General features: G+C 42.1%; 1 protein-coding gene across 1 annotated transcript in view; it reads left to right on the forward strand.

Annotated features, from left to right (window-relative positions):
• The window catches only part of LOC137519451 (fibrocystin-L-like), a 388270-nt gene that overhangs the window by 16776 nt on the left and 348292 nt on the right, over positions 1-23202 (forward strand). The window contains exons 5-7 of the mRNA XM_068238405.1: positions 748-801; positions 14787-14851; positions 14954-14996. Coding sequence (XP_068094506.1) covers positions 748-801; positions 14787-14851; positions 14954-14996 — 162 coding nt within the window. The remainder of the gene's footprint in view (positions 1-747; positions 802-14786; positions 14852-14953; positions 14997-23202) is intronic.

Raw genomic sequence — 23202 nt, forward strand, 5'->3', positions numbered from 1 at the left:
TACAGCAAATGTAATGTTCATAGAAAGATCTCACAGAAAAATTAACATAGCTGGATGTTCTTTCACCACTTTCTGTACGTTTTCTGTGTGGAAGTATCCCCAACTACTAACATGTTTTTAGCATGTCACCTCACTATTAGCATGGTGCCAATATATAGATTTTCCTCTCCAATGAACATGTTCTCCATTACGGATTACCCACCCATCTCCCCTTCCCTTATGACAATGAACATACTGTTAGGAAGGAGATGGTTCCTAACTACCAACTTGCTTCCATCATAGAAATTTCCCACAACAACCACCATCATGCCTCTTACTAAATGTCCCCCTGTTACCAACATACCATCAGAACAAAGATGTCACCAAATACCACCACATCTACCAGCTTGTCTTCATCACAGAGATTTTCCTTCACCACCAACATGATGTCAGTAGCATGGGGATGTTCCCCCACTATCAACATGTCCTCCGAAGAAAGATACTACCCCACCCCACTTAACCACCAAACTCATGACATTATTGAATGCATAAATAAATAAATGAAGAAATAAATACTATATTTATTGTTTTAAATATGAAAAATGTATTAGAAAAGTAATACATTACTATGCTCCCCTTCTAAGGACCTGAAAATAGATATATTAAAACTTTAGCTAGTCAGTGTCTGCATCTATAAAAGCCAGGAGGTACTCAGTAGGAAACCTCCATCTTTGTTCACAATTTTTACACCATCTCATTTATTTCCAGGGCTTACGCTGGAGCAATGTCGTGTGAGCTGCTCATGCCTAACTCCGAAACACTGTAAGTACTTTATGGAGCACATCTGTTGAAGAGACAAAAGCCATAAACTAGAAAAGAAGTCTACGTTCTAAACTATTAGAATTTTGAGAGCTCTGGTGGGGTTGAATGCTTACAATAACTGGCAGTGGGTCTACAATTTTTTAGCGTAAAATAAAAATCACACACTATTTGCATAATGGGCACTACATAGATTGCATAAGCCCTATATAACTATATTTGTTTTCTCTGCTCAAAATGCAGATGTTTTTGAATATACCTCATTGTGTACTCTCTATTCTGTGCAGTACATGTGTCATTTATAGCTGTTGGGCTGAGAGTGGAATGGAACCCTGTACGTAGCTTCAGTGTAATACAAAATTACCGATATGGAAGGTCAAAATTCTGGGAAGCAATTTTGCTTGAATGTATTAGTTCCACTTTGTTCCCCTTGTAAGATGCTCTGCATTCTTCTTAACATGATGTGTGTCTAACTCTACAACATTATGTACCCCAATTCTACAGACCTCCTCAGTTTAAAAAATACACAAAGACTGCCAGGTTGAGTGTGAATATCCAAGCAGCCTTTTATTACGAAATATTAAAACATAGCATACACTAATATAGACATATCAACAATGAAAAATAGAGTGCCAAAAGACCCAAGGAAGGGGATACGTAAGTCACCAAGATTATGGCCTCAATTCACTAAGCTTTATCAAACACTTTATCAAATGTTTGATAATTTACCTCATGGGTAAAATCTAATTTTGAATTCACTAAGGTGTTTTATAGATTTATCGAATGTTTTCTCGATAAAATGTTCAATAAATCTACAACACCTTAGTGAATTCAAAATTAGATTTTACTCAAGAGGTACATTTTCAAACGTTTGATAAAGTGTTTGATAAAGCTTAGTGAATTGAGGCCTATGAGTGCACAGCCAACAACCAGCCCCCAGACGCAAACCCTGACTCAGGGACAACTACGTGCCCTTCTTAACCATCACCGTCCAATACAAGTATTAGAAACACTATAACTGAAGGACTGACAATGAGGGCGGGTAGTCTTACACTACCAGATAGTAGTGTTGGGCGAACAGTGTTCGCCACTGTTCGGGTTCTGCAGAACATCACCCTGTTCGGGTGATGTTCGAGTTCGGCCGAACACCTAATGGTGTTCGGCCAAACTGTTCAGGTTCGCCCGAACTGCTCAATGGCCGGCCGAACAGGGCCGAACAGGGCCCCTGTTCGGCCGAATACGGCCCCTGTTCGGCCGAATACGGCCCCCCTATGGGGTCGCAGGCATAAGGGGGGAGCATGCCCCGATCGCGGGGGGGGGGTCGGAAATTCCCCCCACCCCCTCCGCTAGCGCTCCCCCCTCTGCCCGCTTCCCCATAAAAAAAGTTTAATGCAAGTTAAATAGTACCGGTGGCTGGCAGTGGAGTGAGGAGGAGGAGTCCGAGTAGGAGAGTGACGCGTTGAGGCCGGGCAGCGGGCGGTTCAGCGGTAGTACCCTTGTGGTACTTCCGCCCTTTCTCTGACCTCACGTCCTCTACGTGATGACGCATACGAGGGTACGCGTGACGCGTACCCTCGTATGCAGAGGACGTGAGGTCAGAGAAAGGGCGGAAGTACCACAAGGGTACTACCGCTGAACCGCCCGCTGCCCGGCCTCAACGCGTCACTCTCCTACTCGGACGGACTCCTCCTCCTCACTCCACTGCCAGCCACCGGTACTATTTAACTTGCATTAAACTTTTTTTATGGGGAAGCGGGCAGAGGGGGGAGCGCTAGCGGAGGGGGTGGGGGGAATTTCCGACCCCCCCCCCCCCCCCCCCCCGCGATCGGGGCATGCTCCCCCCTTATGCCTGCGACCCCATAGGGCCCCCAAAATGGGCATGTTCGGGGGTCCCATTGACTTCCATTGAGTTCGGGGTTCGGGCCGAACATGCCGAACATCTGGCCCATGTTCGGCCTGTTCGGCCCGAACCCGAACATCCAGGTGTTCGCCCAACACTACCAGATAGCCATAACATTCCTCCGCAGACCCTTTCCCACCATGGCTGCAATGACAGATGAAATTATTCAAATAGTTAATGAAAAGAACATTCCAACGCCAATTTATGGTTAGAGATGGCCCGAACATTTTGCCAGCGAACAGTTCAAACTTGGGTCGTTCGTGTTTAACGCAAGTTTTTAAAAAATTAGCGATAGCATGTTACATTAAAGTCAATGGCCGCCGACTCTAGCGATTAATAGCAATGCCCCCTTACGTGCTAGAAACACCACATTTGCAGGGTATGTGGAGGAGACAGTGAGTACAAGAGGAAAAAAACTTCAAAAAGATCTTATCGTTTTTGAGAAAATTGATTTTGAATTTCTCGTTCAGAGTATGGGAAATGTTTCCTCGGCCACCGCCTTTAGCGGTTCATAGCAAAGCCATGTGCTAGAAACACCAAATTAGCAGAGTATGTGGAGCAGGACAGTGGGTACAAGAGGAGAAAAATCAAAAAGACCTTATAGTTTTTGAGAAAACCGAGTTTAAATTTAGAGGAAACAAATAGCAAAGTCACTGCACTAAAATGACAGATACTGTGTTAACATGTATATAAATGTATGTATACTGTATATATATATATATATATATATATATATATATATATATATATATATCCAGCATGTAAGTAATTTAAAAAAATGATGTGGGGTACCCCCTCCCAAGCCTCTTTAATCCATTGTCCCCATGCAGGCTTAAATAGCCAGAAGGAGGAGCACCGGCCCAGGTCAGGCTTTACACCCTAAGCTATACCAGCCTGCATAGTCCATGGTATGGGAATGGGGGGACTCTGGGGGAGAGGGGCGGCCAAGCTTACCCCTCTCCCCCAGAGCCCTTGTTCAATCCATGGACAAGGGGCTCTTCCCCACCTCCGGTGCCCCAGGAGGAACTGGGGGCGATGATACCCTGGGTAGGCTATACTTTGTATAGCTAGAGCTAAAGCATCTCTAATTTTTGGCTCCAAGGCTCCCCATCGGTCTATTAACAGACCAATGGGGAGTCTTGGAGGTTAATTTAAAGATGCTTGAGCTCTGCTATACTATATATAGCTAAAGTTCCGTCTCCCTCCATCTGATATCAGGGTGTTATGGTTGCTCCCACGTGCCAGTGTAGGTGGGGGCAATAGGTGCGTTGTGCAGGGAGTAGAGCAGAAAGCTGCGGAGGGAGATGGAGGGAGACAGAGCTCTAGCTATGCTTAGTATTAAAGATGGTCCAAACTTGCCGTAAAGGATTGCGAACGGGCGAACCTCACGAACCCCCGTAGATTTCATTGGGCAAGTGAATTCTAAAACCTTTATGGACTGTTTCTGGCCATGATGGAAAAGTTGTTTCAAGGGGTCTAACACCTGGACTGTCTGTGGCATGCCAAAAGAGGATCCATGCCAAAAATCCCACCAAATGTTATGTGGTTGAGGCAGAGTCATGTTTCAATCTCAAGGACAGAAGTCACGTCACATTACATTCTTACATTTGTGGGATAAAGTGCTGCTTTAAAATGTCTGGCGTGTATACATATCCATCAGGTTGTGTAAGGGTTAGTCACAGCAGTAGAGGCCAGAACATTTTTATGTGTTTTTGGAAAAAAAAATGGTTGCAGCCTCTGCAGCAGTGGCCAGAATGATTTGGCATGGCATACAGTGGGATGTGAAAGTTTGGGCAACATTGTTAATCATCATTTTCCTGTATAAATCGTTGGTTGTTACGATACAAAAAGGTCAGTTAAATATATCATATAGGAGACACACACAGTGATATTTGAGCAGTAAAATGAAGTTTATTGGATTTACAGAAAGTGTGCAATAATTGTTTAAACAAAATTAGGCAGGTGCATAAATTTGTGTACAACAAAAAAAGAAATGAAATCAATATTTAGTAGATCCTCCTTTTGCAGAAATAACAGCCTCTAAACGCTTCCTGTAGGTTCCAATGAGAGTCTGGATTCTGGTTGAAGGTATTTTGGACCATTTCTCTTTACAAAACATCTCTAGTTCATTCAGGTTTGATGGCTTCCGAGCATGGACAGCTCTCTTTAACTCACACCACAGATTTTCAATTATATTCAGGTCTGGGGACTGATATGGCCATTCCAGAACATTGTACTTGCTCCTCTGCATGAATGCCTTAGTGGATTTTGACCAGTGTTTAGGGCCGATGTCTGGTTGAAAGATCCAGCCCTGGTGCATCTTCAGGTTTGTCACTGATTCCTGAACATGGGTCTCCAGAATCTGCTGATACTGAGTGGAATCCATGCTTCCCTCAACTTTGACAAGATTCCCTGCACAGCCACACAGCCCCACAGCATGATGGAACCACCACCATATTTTACTGTAGGTAGCAGGTGTTTTCCTTGAAATGCTGTGTTGTTTTTTTCTCCATGCATAACGCCCCTTGTTATGCCCAAATAACTCAATTTTAGTTTCAGCAGTCCACAGCATCTTATTCCAAAATGAAGCTGGCTTGTCCAAATGTGCTTTAGCATACCTCAAGCGGCTCTGTTTGTGCTGCCTTCCTCTGCATACAGCATCTCCTTGTGTAAAGTAGGCCGAATGGTTGAACAATGCACAGTGACTCCATCTGCAGCAAGATGATGTTGTGGGTCTTTGGTGCTGGTCTGTTGGTTGACTGTGACTGTTCCCACCATTCGTCGCTTCTGTTTATCTGAGATTTTTCTTGGTCTGCCACTTCGAGCCTTAACTTGAACTGAGCCTCTGCTCTTTCATTTCCTCAATATGTTCCTAACTGTGGAAACAGGCAGCTGAAATCTGAGACAGCTTTCTATATCCTTCCCCTAAACATGATGGTGAACAATCTTTGTCTTCAAGTCATTTGAGAGTTGTTTTAAGACCCCCATGTTGCTACTCTTCAGAGAAAATTAAAAGAGGAGGAAAACTTTGAATTGACCCTTTTAAATACTCTTTCTAATAATTGGATTCACCTGCAGGGCCAGATTTGTACTTTTTACCACCCTAGGCCAACTGTCAACAACCGCCCCAGTCAGTGACATGACTATACATTCTATAGTGCTTCAGAAGATGTCAGCAATATATAAATACATAATAATATGGTAGGACATTAGACTATGATTATGGTATTTATTAGATTGTGAGCTCCTCTGAGAACAATGGCATGATAATGTACTCTGTAAAGTGCTGCAGAACATGTCGGTGCTATTTAAATACATAATAATAATAATAATAATATGGTAGGACGTTAGACTATGACTATGGTAGGATTATATTGCGAGATCCTCTGAAGACAGTCAGTGACATGACTATGTACTCTGTAAAGTGCTGCAGGAGATGTCACTGTTATATAAACATCATAATAATAGTATGGCAGGACAATAGACTATGATTATGGTAGGGATTAAACTGTGAGCTCCTCTGAGGACAGTCAGTGACATCACTATGTACTCTGTAAAGTGCTGCAGAAGATGTCGGTGCTACAAAAATGCATAATGATAATATGATAAACAGACTATGGTAGGGATTAGATTGGGAGTTCCTATGCGGACAGTTGAAAGTCAAAAGAGAGAGGGGAAAAGAATAGAGATGGGAAGGAGGGAAAAGCAAGGGAGAGACAGCACAAGATGGAATAGGAAAAAAGAGAGAGAACAAGATGGGGATGAGGGGATGGGGAAAAAGACAGAAATAGAGACTACATGGGAGAGGACAAGAGAGGGAAAGTGTGATCTGAAGGAAAGTAAAAGGCTGGAGCAGGAAAACGGACCTTTTACCCATCACAGTGGAGTGACTGAAAATGGGCAATAAATCAGGCAAGCTTGTTTACTTAGAAGTGCTGACCTCTTTACTTTGATCCGTTTTCTAATGACCCCTGTGTGTGTACGGAGCTTCTGTTATCATGGTGTTTTGCTTCCTGACCACTTATATGTCTGTACAATGTCAGTGATAGCCCTGCTTGCATCTCCATCACTCCCTCACTTACTTCACTGCTTACACAGAGCTTGCAGATGGTTAGCAGCGTGGTGGCTCACAGTGATGATGAGAGAGGCAGTGAGTGATTACTTCCTGTACACGGCTACTGTTCGTTACAGGGCACCGCTCTCTCTTATCACTGTGAGCCTCGCTGTTGATGACCTGCAGCTTTCTGCAGCCGGTGCAGTGAGCGGGGAGCTGTGAAGGAGGGCGAGTAGATATTAATCATTCTGGGCTGGCGGGCAGACGGACCAGCTGCGGTACTGAGGAGAGGACGCAATCAAAGCATTGCACACTGCACACAGGGCAGATATGAAGCAGCTGATTGGCTGTCAGCTGCAGGCCGCCCTAGCTCAAGCCCCGCCCTAGGCCACAGCCTACTGGCCTGCCCACAAATCCGGCCATGTTCACCTGTATATGTAGGTCAGGGGTCACTGAGTTTACCAAGCCAATTTGAGTTCCAATAATTAGTTCTAAAGGTTTTGGAATTAATAAATGGACAACAGTGCCAAAATGTATACACCTGCCTAATTTTATTTAAACAATTATTGTGCACTTTCTGTAAATGCAATAAACTTTATTTTACTTCTCAAATATCACTGTGTGTGTCTCCTATATGATATTTAACTGACATTTTTCTATCGTAACAACCAACGATTTATAGAAACTTTCACATCCCACTGTATACTGTACATGTAATACAAAAATGTAGTTAATTTATTTTGAAAAAAGTGTTTGTTGCAGCCGCTGTAGCAGAGGCCATAATGGTGTTTGCATTGGCCTATACATTATATACACAATTTTTTTTAAAATGTTTGCTGGCTGCAGCCGCCATAGAGCAGGTGACAAGGCTTCTTCTGGTGGTGATTGTGACCACAACTCTTCCTGTTCCTGCTCCTGGTTATGCTGATCTACGGCCTGACCAAGCACTCTTATTTTTGAAAAATTTAGTGCTTTCAATAAAAAAAACAAAAAACATTTGTTTAGGGAATTGTACTATGGTACCAAACAGACCAGGGTGCGTGTGCGACCTACCTTTTTTTTGGCTTATTGTGAACTCCTACATGCTAATTAGTTATGCAACCATTGAGCCATGCGAGATTGAGCACCAACAGGTCTTTAATGCCCTTTAATGGCAGAGGCCATAATGATGTTGGCACTGATATACAGGGAGTGCAGAATTATTAGGCAAATGAGTATTTTGACCACATCATCCTCTTTATGCATGTTGTCTTACTCCAAGCTGTATAGGCTGGAAAGCCTACTACCAATTAAGCATATTAGGTGATGTGCATCTTTGTAATGAGAAGGGGTGTGGTCTAATGACATCAACACCCTATATCAGGTGTGCATAATTATTAGGCAGCTTCCTTTCCTTTGGCAAAATGGGTCAAAAGAAGGACTTGACAGGCTCAGAAAAGTCAAAAATAGTGAGATATCTTGCAGAGGGATGCAGCACTCTTAAAATTGCAAAGCTTCTGAAGCGTGATCATCGAACAATCAAGCGTTTCATTCAAAATAGTCAACAGGGTCGCAATAAGCATGTGGAAAAACCAAGGTGCAAAATAACTGTCCATGAACTGAGAAAAGTCAAGCGTGCAGCTGCCAAGATGCCACTTGCCTCCAGTTTGGCCATATTTCAGAGCTGCAATATCACTGGAGTGCCCAAAAGCACAAGGTGTGCAATACTCAGAGACATGGCCAAGGTAAGAAAGACTGAAAGACAACCACCACTGAACAAGACACACAAGCTGAAACGTCAAGACTGGGCCAAGAAATATCTCAAGACTGATTTTTCTAAGGTTTTACGGACTGATGAAATGAGAGTGAGTCTTGATGGGCCAGATGGATGGGCCCGTGGCTGGATTGGTAAAAGGCAGAGAGCTCCAGTCCGACTCAGATGCCAGCAGGGTGGAGGTGGAGTACTGGTTTGGGCTGGTATCGTCAAAGATGAGCTTGTAGGGCCTTTTCGGGTTGAGGATGGAGTCAAGCTCAACTCCCAGTCCTACTGCCAGTTTCTGGAAGACACCTTCTTCAAGCAGTGGTACAGGAAAAAGTCTGCATCCTTTAAGAAAAACATGATTTTCATGCAGGACAATGCTCCATCACACGCGTCCAAGTACTCCTCAGCATGGCTGGCAAGAAAGGGTATAAAAGAAGAAAAACTAATGACATGGCTTCCTTGTTCACCAGATCTGAACCCCATTGAGAACCTGTGGTCCATCATAAAATGTGAGATTTACAAGGAGGGAAAACAGTACACCTCTCTGAACAGTGACTGGGAGGCTGTGGTTGCTGCTGCACGCAATGTTGATGGTGAACAGATCAAAACACTGTCAGAATCCATGGATGGCAGACTTTTGAGTGTCCTTGCAAAGAATGGTGGCTATATTGGTCACTGATTTGTGTTTGTTTTGTTTTTGAATTTCAGAAATGTATATTTGTGAATGTTGAGATGTTATATTGGTTTCACTGGTAAAAATAAATAATTGAAATGGGTATATATTTGTTTTTTGTTAAGTTGCCTAATAATTATGCACAGTAATAGTCACCTGCACACACAGATATCCCCCTAAAATAGCTAAAACTAAAAACAAACTAAAAACTACTTTCAAAAATATTCAGCTTTGATATTAATGAGTTTTTTGGGTTCATTGAGAACATAGTTGTTGTTCAATAATAAAATTATTCCTCAAAAATACAACTTGCCTTATAATTCTGCACACCCTGTATACTGTACATAACATAAGAAACTGTTTTTCTTTTGAAAAACATGTTTGTTGTAGAGGCCAGAATGATGTCGTTGTGGATATACATTTTACATGAAAAAAAATATTGCTTTTTGAAAAATATATATATACATGTTGCAGCAGAGGTGACACTGATAGACAGGCGATGCAGTGACTTGGCTCTGTGCATGGTACAGGTTTACACACAAAAAGGTTTTTATTTTTAAAAAAATTGTGTTTTTGCAGCCACTGTAGCAGAGGCCTGAAAAATGTTGGAATATACATGTTACATAACAAAAAGTTTTATTTAAAAAAAAAAATAATAATAAATATATATATATATATATATATATATATATATATATATATATATATATATATATATATATATATATATATATATACAGTGGCTTGCAAAAGTATTCAGCCCCCTTGAAGTTTTCCACATTTTGTCACATTACTGCCACAAACATAAATCCATTTTATTGGAATTCCACGTGAAAGACCAGTGGTGTACATGTGAGAAATGGAACGAAAATCATACATAATTCCAAACATCTTTTACAACTCAATAACTGCAAAGTGGGGTGTGCATAATTATTCAGCCCCCTGAGTCAATACTTTATAGAACCACCTTTTGCTGCAATTACAGCTGCCAGTCTTTTAGGGAATGTCTCTACCAGCTTTGCACATCTAGAGACTGAAATCCTTGCCCATTCTTCTTTGCAAAACAGCTCCAGCTCAATCAGATTAGATGGACAGCGTTTGTGAACAGCAGTTTTCAGATCTTGCCACAGATTCTCGATTGGATTTAGATCTGGACTTTGACTGGGACATTCTTCAATCACATGGATATGTTTTGTTTTAAACCATTCCCTTGTTGCCCTGGCTTTACGTTTAGGGTCATTGTCCTGCTGGAAGGTGAACCTCTGCCCCAGTCTGAAGTCTTTCGCAGACTCCAAGAGGTTTTCTTCCAAGATTGCCCTGTATTTGGCTCCATCCATCTTCCCATCAACTTTGACCAGCTTCCCTGTCCCTGCTGAAGAGATGCACCCCCAGAGCTTGATGCTGCCACTACCATATTTGACAGTGGGGATGGTGTGTTCTGAGTGATGTGCAGTGTTAGTTTTCTGTCACACATAGTGTTTTGCATTTTGGCCAAAAAGTTCCATTATGGTCTCATCTGACCAGAGCACCTTCTTCCACATGTTTGCTGTGTCCCCCACATGGCTTGCGGCAAACTGCAAATGGGACTTCTTATGCTTTCTGTTAACAATGGCTTTCTTTTTGCCACTCTTCCATAAGAGCCAACTTTGTACAGTGCACAACTAATAGTTGTCTTATGGACAGATTCCCCCACCTGAGTTGTAGATCTCTGCAGCTCGTCCAGAGTCACAATGGGCCTCTTGGCTGCATTTCTGGTCAGCACTCTCCTTGTTCGGCCTGTGAGTTTAGGTGGATGGCCTTGTCTTGGTAGGTTTACAGTTGTGCCATACTCCTTCCGTTTCTGAATGATCCCTTGAACAGTGCTCAGTGTTCAAGGCTTTGGAAATCTTTTTGTAGCCTAAGCCTGCTTTAAATTTCTCAATAACTTGATCCCTGACCTGTCTGGTGTGTTCTTTGGACTTCATGGTGTTGTGGCTCCCAATATTCTCTTAGACAACCTCTGAGGCTGTCACAGAGCAGCTGTATTTGTACTGACATTAGATTACACACAGGTGCACTCTATTTCGTCATTAGCATCAGGCAATGTCTATAGGCAACTGACTGCACTCAGACCAAAGGGGGCTGAATAATTACGCACAATCCACTTTGCAGTTATTGATTTGTAAAAAAAATGTTTGGAATCAGGTACAATTTTCGTTCCACTTCTCACGTGTACACCACTTTGTATTGGTCTTTCACGTGGAATTCCAATAACATTGATTCATGTTTGTGGCAGTAATGTGACAAAATGTGGAAAAATTCAAGGGGGCCGAATACTTTTGCAAACCACTGTATACACTGTATATATGTTGCAGCCGTGGTGACACTGACTGACAAGAGATGCGGTGATTCGGCTTTGCACATGATGGATGGTACAGGTTTACGTACAGTAATGTAAAACACGTATAAGCCAGTCAACTACTTCCTCGGCATTTTGGGAGTTCAGAGTACGTGGCCCCTGAACAATGGGCATTATTCTAGGGCCACAGGAAATCACAGCAGCATGACCTCTATGACCCCTGCGGTGTGGCCTGCCTCTGCCTATAATTTTTTTTTATTTCGAAACATAACAATATAAAAAGAGAACCACAATAGCACTTATGGGGGATGGGGTGTATTGTGCAAGGCACTGTACCAATACTAGCAGTGTGCACACCTGTGCCATGCAGCTAAAGTTACTGCACTGGAAAGTCACTGGACGCAGAGAACTGCGATATAACAATATCAAAAGAGAACTAAAATAGCATTTATGATGGGGAGTATTGAGCAAGCTACTGTACCAATAGCAGCAGTGTGCACAGTGCACACCTGTATCACTGCACTGTGAACAGCCGCTCACTCCGCTCCTCCAATGAACTTCGCCTGACCGCCCACTGCATCATCCAGTCCCATGCACGCCTCCAGGACTTCTCAAGAGCTGCTCCAACACTATGGAACTCCCTACCTCCACCCATTAGAGCAGCCCCTCCTTCAACATCTTTAAGAAGGCCCTCAAAACTCACCTTTTCCCAAGTGCTCCAAACCCACAGCTGAACTCTGGTCCCCTACCTCTCGTGTCCCTACCTCTCCCTCTAGATTGTAAGTCTTTGGGCAGGGTCCTCCTCCTTTTGTGTCCTACCTGATCATGCACCTCCATCACCATATACCCATCCTATGGATCTGAGTGAACTCGACTTTCCTAATCTCCATGCTCCCATCCAGTGACTGACTAAGCATTACCTGGTACTCATACTGTGCTGCGCGATCTGTTTTTTCTTGTAATCCTGTATTGTCATATTGCTGTATGTCACCCCTAAATATTGTCTGTAGCCTAAATTAATGTCCAGTGCTGCATAATATGTTGGCGCTTTATAAATACAATAAATAAACAGTGAGACACACAGAACTGTGATAGCACAATAGTAAGAAAACCTATGTAGCAGTACCAGCCCTTAGAAGGGCTCTTTGTCTGCTCACGATGCTGTATAAATATAAAAATAAAAAATAATAATAATAAAAAATACATTTATATACGTACATGTTAATACATTATCTGTCATTTTAGTGCAGTGACTTTGCTATTTTTTCCCTTTAACTTTAACATAGATTTTCTCAAAAACTATAACTAATTTGGTGTTTCTAGCACGTAAGGGGGCTTTGCTATTGACCGCTTAAAGAGAACCAGAGATGAAGCACCCTCATGTATTTTATTACATTTATCAGTGGGAACATGACAGTAAACACCTACCCTGCTTTTAGTTTCATTCTTATCTGATTAATTAGTCTATTAGCAGCTGTGATAAGAATCCCCGACTGGCTCAGTCTAGGTTTGACCTGGAATCATTATAGCTGAGTCACTCTTCTGTGGAGTCTTTTCAAGCCCAAGCCTGCCACCTCCTGGCTCAGATTTCCTGCTTTGCATACTGAGAGCTGTGATGACATAGGAGGGGCTGCTCCTGCTGAGAGAGAAGCTCTGAAACAGACAAGTTTTCAGAGCAATATGCAATATGATCTGTGTGCTCTGTGTGCACTCTGTCTGCATAGATACTGATGATGACTGCAGTTTAATTCCTATGAGAATAATGTTCCAAAGATTGTCAGCACACCGTTCTTCTATTGCACACACTTTATTGTGCCAGTTTCCACCATGTAGTCCAACAATTGTTTCGGGGCCACACAGGGTCCCCCTTTATCAAGGCATGTGGTTACCATGTAACCACATGCCTTGATAAAGGGGGACCCTGTGTGGCCTAGATAGCAGCCTAGTCTCATATAGCCTAGACAACACATCCAGAACAACTCATAACCTGGAAGCAGAAGGGATATGAGCCGGCGGCCATATTTGATTTTTCCTGGAGCAATAATGGATAAAAAACACTAAAAAAGGCACACCAGAGCGGCAAAATTATCAGGTAGAGCATTTATTCTTTACAAGCTATCGACTGATAGGTTTATTTTGTAAGAAACGTTCATCTCTGGTTCCCTTTAAGTCGGCAACTCCTCCAGTCTTCAAGTGCTTCCGAAGCCTTTTGAGGGCTCCCGGAGGCGGCCGGCAAATTGGAAGGGAAAACAACAGAGCTGGAACAAGGACACAGTGAGAAGACAAGGAAAGTTCTATGAGATTCAGAGCCTTCTCACTGCATAGTTAAGCCAAGTATTGCTTTAAAACCAGCCCATAGGATGCAAACACATTAACCCCTGTCTGCCTAAACCTAAAGCACCTGGGCAGCAAAACCCAAACATGTTAGCCTTCCCTTAGTTGCACACAATTCAGGCCCCTGCTTTGGGTAGCAGGTAAAAAGGGGAGCCGGCTGAGGGTGGACGAAAATGGCGCCGCCATAGACTTTAATGCAATTATCGTTAATACGGCGAAAAAAGCAGAAAAAAGGGCGCCATGAAAAATATTGTTAATAACATTACAACATTATAGTTTTTGAGGTAGTTTTAATAAAATAATTTACAATGGTATAGTTTTTGTCATATTATTTCTTTAATTAATAAGTACAGATTTTAAGTTTTCAAAGGTATTATCGTTAATATATAAAAGGGTGTTTCTGCAGAGGGAGTGGTTAGGGTTAGGCGCCACCAGGGGGAGTGGTTAGGGTTTTTCACCACCTAGGCGGCGGTTAGTTTTAGGCAACACTAGGGGGGGTGGATAGGGTTAGGCACCAGCACCACCGGGGAGGTTAGGGTTAGGCACCACCGGGGATGGGGGAGTGGTTAGGGTTATGCACCACCGGGGAGGTGGTTAGGGTTAGGTGCCACTAGGGGAGTGGTTAGTTTTAGGTACCACCAGGGGAAGGTTCTGTGTGAGGGTGGGGTTGGGTTAAGCAGTATTGACAAAAAACGTTACAACATTTAACGTTAATATTTAGTCATTATTATTTCTAGTTTGTTTTTGCAACAGTAATTATCGTTAATAAAGCTTGACAACGATTTTTCTCGTTAGCAAATTTCGTTAATACCTGGCGCCAAATTTGTTAATATGTCAGGCCCCTTTTTCACGGCGCCCTTTTTTCATGCACACCTGCTTTAGTATCTTTGCACCTGTATTGCAGTGTAAGACTTATTACAGTGCAGTGTTTTTTTATTTCCCTTACAGGTATGGATTGACAGCAAACGGGGACTATGGCACATTGATCTGTCGCTCTACTAGCACCTATGTTGGTAAGGTGTAGTTCTAGATGCATTGTTGTGAGTAATATTTTATAAGAAGCATAGTGATGAACGGACAAAAGGAATGAATGTTGTGTTTTTCTTTTTATGCAGGACATTACAATATCAGCTTTATTATGGACAACATTTATGGACGGTGAGTACCACCATTTTTCACCTCAAGTGTCTATGGCAAGGGCCAAGCTTCAGTGCTGCTCGGATACCCCTTTTCAAAATTCGAATTGAATTCGGATCCGGATACCCAGATATCCAGATTCGAATCAGATATCCGAATCCAAACTTTTTGGTATCCGAGTAGAATCGGATATCCGAACCCAATATCCTGGATATCCGGTCGGATTCGGATATAATCCGGATAGAAAACCGGAAGTGGCCTGTAAATGGGTTTAATTCCTTCCAAATCTCTCTCTCTCTCTCTCTCTCTCTCTCTCTCTCTCTCTCTCTCTCTCTCTCTCAGACTGAATGCCTCCGAAAGGGATTTTTGCCATTGAAGGCCTCAACTCATATATCCTAGCTAACTATCCACCCGGATTTCAGATTTTCACATGGAAATCCAAGTTTGCTCGGATAGTGCTATTTGGATTTACAAAGATATCCGAATTCCAATTCAAAGTTCGGATAGTGGAAAAAGTTTGGATTATCTGGGTAGTTCGGATACCCAAATATTAGATGAGCAGCACTGGCAAGCTTATCACTTATAATTTATCTATATGAATGTATTAAAAAACAAATTGCCTTGAGGGGAAATCTCACCACCGAACGTGTGCAGGGGTTAATGTGTGGCAGTGCAGGGCTGGTGTGTGTCTGGTACAGGGAGAGACAGGGGCGGGGCTTCCAGAAGAGAGTGGCGGTACTGGAGACAGCAGTGTGATAGCAAGTCCCAGAGCATCCCAGAGCATCTTTAAATTCCTTCCAGTGCCTGCTATTGGTCTATTAACAGGCCAATCGGAATAAAAAGGGGACCCCAGATGCCACCATAAAAACCCCTCCCCCAGGGGGTACACCCACAGTGTAGTTACCCCCACTTTTCTGACAGACACCAGAGGTGTGAATTAGCCCCTAGTCCATTGATTGGACAAGGGCTCGGTGGGAGGGGGGAAGGCTTTGACACACTTTACTTCCTGCGTCCCCCCCTCCCATCATACCATGCACCATGCAGACTGGTATAGATCAGGCTATGGAACCCCACACGGTTCGGGCTCCACATTCTGGCTATACCAGCCTGCTTGGGGACAAGGGGTTAAAGAGGCTTGGGATCGCAAATCCTTTTTATTTATTTAACTGTTAATAGTCCAAACAATGGAAATAGTTGCCAGGGATCCTTATACAGCAATTTTGCAACTTTACAGTGATCTCTGGCCAAAGCGTTTCCACATGGTCATTATGCACTGGGTACTGACCACCTGGAAACCTCAGCAAGAAATTCACTGCTCTTTATTTTTACACATGTAAATTTACCAATGGGTTAATACATTATCTGTCATTTAACTGTAGTTAACCACTATCCGCCCACCATTTTAAAATGTCCTGTTGGTCCCTCTTAATGGACTACAGGACATTTTAAAACGTCCTCACTGCCGCTACCATGCATGTGCAATCGCCCCCCTCCACCACCACCACTGCGGGTACTGCGTTTGGTGAAAGTCTTCCTTGAAGTGCCTGTAATGCTGCATACACACTTGAGATAAAAGTCTTTGGAAAAGGCAAGATCACAGACCAATTTTACCCCATTCCATGTAGTATGGGAGCCATACTCTACACAGTCTATTCTATGGAGCTGCACTCCCCATCAGATAAAATCTTTGCAAGATGCTGCACACAAAGATGCCCGTACACATTCAAAAGATCAGTATCTGCAAAAGATCTCTTCCTGCAATAGATCCATTCCTGCAAAATGCAATCATAGTCTATGAGATCTGCAGATCATCATACACACCTTGTTTAACAGGCAATCATCTGTAGATCAGATCCACCAGGATGGATTTTCAGATCTGCAGATGATTGCCACATATGTAGATGAAGTCTGTTAAACAAGGTGTGTATGAGGATCTGCAGATCTCATAGACTATGAATGCATTTTGCAGGAATGGATCTATTGCAGGAAGAGATCTTTTGCAGATAATGATCTTTTTAATGTGTACAGCATCTTTGTGTGCAGCATCTTGCAAAGATTTTATCCGATGGGGAGTGCAACTCAATAGAATAGACTGTGTAGAGTATGGCTCTCATACTACATGTAATGGGGTAAAATTGGTCTGTGATCTTTCATTTTCCAAAGACTTTTATCTCAAGTGTGTATGCAGCATAAGGCAAAGATCATTGCTTCCACGAGAAGCCAATGATCTTTGTTGTAACAAAAGCTGTCTTTGCTGGAAACAGTAAATTCGGGCGCCAGAGGCAGGTGGACAAAAAAGGCGCCGCCATAGACTGCCATATTAATTATCATTTGACGGGCGCCCACCGGGAAAAAAGGGCGCCCGCGTAAAATAATATTTTATCACTACATTGTACATAATCAACGTTTTCCACATTTTTCGTCCAGCATTTTCGTTAATATATCTGAAATTATCATTTCTCATTTATATTTCAAATTTATATTTATGTTTACAACATTCTTTTTATAAATGTTAGGTTTACGTATTTAAAACCTTCCAGTAATAAATCAGTAAATATCACTTTTACAATCATCATTGAGTTTCACATTATTAATCACCAAAATATCAGTTATAAATATAAATTATAATATAGTGTTTTAAATCAACACTACGTATTAAACTTTTTAGTACGTTTTCTGAACTGGCGTACATTATTTCGTTAAATATATCTTTTATAAATTATCACCGTGTAAAACATTATCTAACACATAAGAAAGAGCGCAACCTGCAAATCATAATGTAACGTTTTACACACCAAGAACCTCTCAAACAATATAATCCGTCTATTAAAATTTTGCAGTACATTGAATATCGTTTCTTCAAAGATTTTTAATTAAACCGTATTCACTTTTTTGTAAAAGCATGAAAAACTTTAACGGTATATATATTTTTATTTTCTGAATTAGTTAAACGCAGTTATAATTTCAAAAACCCAAGCAATATATAAACCAATATATATATTTTAAATTTTGATTGGGTTGAAAACTGTATTATCCGTCATATCCTAACATTTATCTTTTTTCCCTGATAATTTACAAAACATTATTATTAGTCTAATAATTATTCCTCAAAAAAACTGTATTATGCCTGTGATCCTCCTCCCCAAAAATCCTATCAATCCTAATGCCTATCAATCGCATTGTGTATTGATTTGATAGTGGTTAACCCGTTAAATGTTCTTTAAAGGACTTACGAGGCCTGTTTTGTAAAAAAAACATAAAAAAAGTTAGATACCTGTGTCTGTTTGTAAGGCACGGAGGACGCCGTCCGCGCCCTCCGCGCCGTTCCGCCGGGTCCCCGCTGCACAATATCCCCCCGAACGTCCCCCGACCGCGCGGCCCGGGTCGGGCTCTCCAGCCTGTACAAAGATGGCAGCCGGATGTGGCCGCGGCTGCGCAGTATGCATAGCCGCGAGTGCGGCTGCGCAGCTCTAAGGCCAACCCCCCGATCCATGCTACTGTTACGTGGATCGGGGGGTTGGTCTTAGAGCTGCGCAGCCGCACTCGCGGCTATGCGTACTGCGCAGCCGCGGCCACCTCCGGCCGCCATCTTTGTACAGGCTGGAGAGCTCGACCCGGGCCGCGCGGTCGGGGGACGTTCGGGGGGATATTGTGCAGCGGGGACCCGGCGGAACGGCCCGGAGGGCGCGGACGGCGTCCTCCGTGCCTTACAAACAGACACAGGTATCTAACTTTTTTATGTTTTTTTACAAAACAGGCCTCGTAAGTCCTTTAAAAAAATGTTTTGTTAATGTAATTGTGTCTTGCTGTTATATGTGCCTTGTAATCAGCCCAGTATGTTTTTCCCCAAAAATGGCAGTGTACTACACACATGTATTAGAACACCACATCTCCTGTACTGTCTTGTTTCAATGTCTTGGCGCAACTTAGTTCAGTGCGTCATTTAGTCCCCTATAGCATTCATCACATATGTCCATTTGTTGCCTTTATGTAAATTTCTCCTCCCTTTTTTTCTATATTCAATTTTAACCATTATCAGAACATCAGGGAAGCCATAGGGGTGAAGTGTGTTGGCAAAAACCAAACAGTACACAAGTGTGTGTGTGGGAGGTAGGACCACCACACAGCAGAGAACAGTGTAGTGCAGGTTGTGTATTAGTACATACCGTTCGATGGTGTTTGTGAGGTGAGGCATATTTTAAATAACTATCGTTTCTAATTGTACTTTTCTGTATTTTCTTTCCTCCTGCAAAGTTCCTGTAGATGGGTAACTTCCACTTTAAGAATTTGTTTTGTACTTACCTGTGTCAACTGTCATCCTTGTGCAGTTGTCCTGTGTCTACGCCTGTACTTACCTGTGTCTTCTGACAGCCTTGTGCAGTTCACCGGTGCCTACGCCTTTCTAAAATCTATCCCACTGTAGCTGTACTTTTTCTAAGTTCCATTTAGATATGATATTCTGTTCTTCTTTAGTATGACCCTTTCATCTTATGTAGTCTGTGTATGCAGCCAGGCCATTTGTTGCTTTACACATACTAGTTGTTAAGTCCTCTGTTACCAGGGATTGATACTCAGCGGCCTAGTCAATTTGATTTCATGCTACGTTTTAGCAGTATTCTGCTGACAGTGGTTTCCTGAACAGAAACTATCAAGTTTATTTAACTTTTTACCTTTGTCCATATTGTTTACCCTGTAACATGGGTCTATTTTTGAATTGTTTATAGCATTTACAGAGTAGCACAGAGTGCAGTGATGTAACCCAGGAACGATAAATGCCTTCTTCGTGCCTGTGAGATCGTTTTTACGTTTTTGAATGTTACTTATTAGACTTATAAACCCTACAGCAGTGTATTTTACTTTCAGGCGATGTCTATATTTAATTATCTGAGGCTACATATCATGTAACAAAACATGTTGATCGTGTCCAATACTCCAAAAACTATCCAAAATGTTTCATAATGTTTTAATGGCAATTGTAAACTGAGTTCAATGTAACTGTTACTATAAAGAAAACATTTTCATATAATGTAATCAGAAAACACTATAACAAAGCTTCTTATTTTTTTAATGGGAATGTTAAACTTTTTCGTATAAACAATTCCATGCAACAGGTAAAATAATGAAATTCTTTTTGTGCAATGCAAGCGTTAAGCAATTACATAAAAATTTCTTGTACATGTCAAGTTTTTTGGTCATTAGAACATCTTATCATTTTTAATGGAACATGTGAAATACAATATTATTAAACAATTCAAAACCAATTTTATTCATATTTTGTAAAAGTTTGATAGTTTGTGTTCATGCCTATCTTCATTTTTTTTAAATCTGTATACTAGCATGCCATAACATAATGTTCTTCAACCAAAAAATGTTATTCTTGTTTTCTTCTGTAAGTGCTACACTGTTCGTTTATAAATATTGCACTTGTCCCCACTACCATGCCATAAGACAGTGGCGTACAAGAAAGAGGTTATTTGTGTTCCCTTTTTTGTTCGGTTGAAGTGCTACACTGTATAGTCGTCATTATTGCAGTTGTCCCCAGTACCATGCCATAAGGCAGCGGTGTTCAAGAAAGAGGTTATTTGTGTTCCCTTTTTTGTTCGGTTGAAGTGCTACACTGTATAGTCGTCATTATTGCAGTTGTCCCCAGTACCATGCCATAAGGCAGCGGTGTTCAAGAAAGAGGTATTTTTGGGCCCTTTTTTTGTTGGTTGAAGTGCTACACTGTATATTAATCATTATTGCAGTGGTACCCAGTACCATGCCCTAAGACAGTGTTGTACAAGAAAGAGGTGATGGTGGCCTTTTTTATGGTTGAAGTGCTACACTCTATACTCCTCATGATTGCAGTTGTACCCAGTACCATGCCATGAGACAGTGGCGTACAAGAAAGAGGTTATTTGTGCTCCCTTTTTTGTTCGGTTGAAGTGCTACACTGTATAGTCGTCATTATTGCAGTTGTCCCCAGTACCATGCCATAAGGCAGCGGTGTTCAAGAAAGAGGTTATTTGTGTTCCCTTTTTTGTTCGGTTGAAGTGCTACACTGTATAGTCGTCATTATTGCAGTTGTCCCCACTACCATGCCATAAGACAGTGGTGTACAAGAAAGAGGTTATTTGTGTTCCCTTTTTGTTCAGTTGAAGTGCTACACTGTATAGTCGTCATTATTGCACTTGTCCCCAGTACCATGCCATAAGGCAGCGGTGTTCAAGAAAGAGGTTATTTGAGTTCCCTTTTTTGTTCAGTTGAAGTGCTACACTGTATAGTCGTCATTATTGCACTTGTCCCCAGTACCATGCCATAAGGCAGCGGTGTTCAAGAAAGAGATTATTTGTGTTCCCTTTTTTGTTCGGTTGAAGTGCTACATCGTATAGTCGTCATTATTGCAGTTGTCCCCAGTACCATGCCATAAGGCAGTGGCGTACAAGAAAGAGGTTATTTGTGCTCCCTTTTTTGTTCGGTTGAAGTGCTACACTGTATAGTCGTCATTATTGCAGTTGTCCCCAGTACCATGCCATAAGGCAGCGGTGTTCAAGAAAGAGGTTATTTGTGTTCCCTTTTTTGTTCGGTTGAAGTGCTACACTGTATAGTCGTCATGATTGCAGTTGTCCCCAGTACCATGCCATAAGGCAGCGGTGTTCAAGAAAGAGGTTATTTGTGTTCCCTTTTTTGTTCGGTTGAAGTGCTACACTGTATAGTCGTCATTATTGCAGTTGTCCCCACTACCATGCCATAAGACAGTGGTGTACAAGAAAGAGGTTATTTGTGTTCCCTTTTTGTTCAGTTGAAGTGCTACACTGTATAGTCGTCATTATTGCACTTGTCCCCAGTACCATGCCATAAGGCAGCGGTGTTCAAGAAAGAGGTTATTTGAGTTCCCTTTTTTGTTCAGTTGAAGTGCTACACTGTATAGTCGTCATTATTGCACTTGTCCCCAGTACCATGCCATAAGGCAGCGGTGTTCAAGAAAGAGATTATTTGTGTTCCCTTTTTTGTTCGGTTGAAGTGCTACATCGTATAGTCGTCATTATTGCAGTTGTCCCCAGTACCATGCCATAAGGCAGCGGTGTTCAACAAAGAGGTATATTTGGGCCCTTTTTTTCTTGGTTGAAGTGCTAAACTATATACTCTTAATTATGCCAGTTGTCCCCAGTACCATGCCATAACACAGTAATGTACAAGAAAGCTGTGTTGGTGCCCTTTTTTATGGTTGAAGTGCTACACTCTATACTCCTCGTGATTGCAGTTGCCCCCAGTACCATGTCATAAGACAGTGGCGTACAAGAAAGAGGTTATTTGTGTTCCCTTTTTTGTCGGTTGAAGTGCTACATCGTATAGTCGTCATTATTGCAGTTGTCCCCAGTACCATGCCATAAGGCAGTGGCGTACAAGAAAGAGGTTATTTGTGCTCCCTTTTTTGTTCGGTTGAAGTGCTACACTGTATAGTCGTCATTATTGCAGTTGTCCCCAGTACCATGCCATAAGGCAGCGGTGTTCAAGAAAGAGGTTATTTGTGTTCCCTTTTTTGTTCGGTTGAAGTGCTACACTGTATAGTCGTCATGATTGCAGTTGTCCCCAGTACCATGCCATAAGGCAGCGGTGTTCAAGAAAGAGGTTATTTGTGTTCCCTTTTTTGTTCGGTTGAAGTGCTACACTGTATAGTCGTCATTATTGCAGTTGTCCCCACTACCATGCCATAAGACAGTGGTGTACAAGAAAGAGGTTATTTGTGTTCCCTTTTTGTTCAGTTGAAGTGCTACACTGTATAGTCGTCATTATTGCACTTGTCCCCAGTACCATGCCATAAGGCAGCGGTGTTCAAGAAAGAGGTTATTTGAGTTCCCTTTTTTGTTCAGTTGAAGTGCTACACTGTATAGTCGTCATTATTGCACTTGTCCCCAGTACCATGCCATAAGGCAGCGGTGTTCAAGAAAGAGATTATTTGTGTTCCCTTTTTTGTTCGGTTGAAGTGCTACATCGTATAGTCGTCATTATTGCAGTTGTCCCCAGTACCATGCCATAAGGCAGCGGTGTTCAACAAAGAGGTATATTTGGGCCCTTTTTTTCTTGGTTGAAGTGCTAAACTATATACTCTTAATTATGCCAGTTGTCCCCAGTACCATGCCATAACACAGTAATGTACAAGAAAGCTGTGTTGGTGCCCTTTTTTATGGTTGAAGTGCTACACTCTATACTCCTCGTGATTGCAGTTGCCCCCAGTACCATG

This window comes from Hyperolius riggenbachi, chromosome 5, assembly GCF_040937935.1.
Source record: "Hyperolius riggenbachi isolate aHypRig1 chromosome 5, aHypRig1.pri, whole genome shotgun sequence".
NCBI lineage: Eukaryota > Metazoa > Chordata > Amphibia > Anura > Hyperoliidae > Hyperolius > Hyperolius riggenbachi.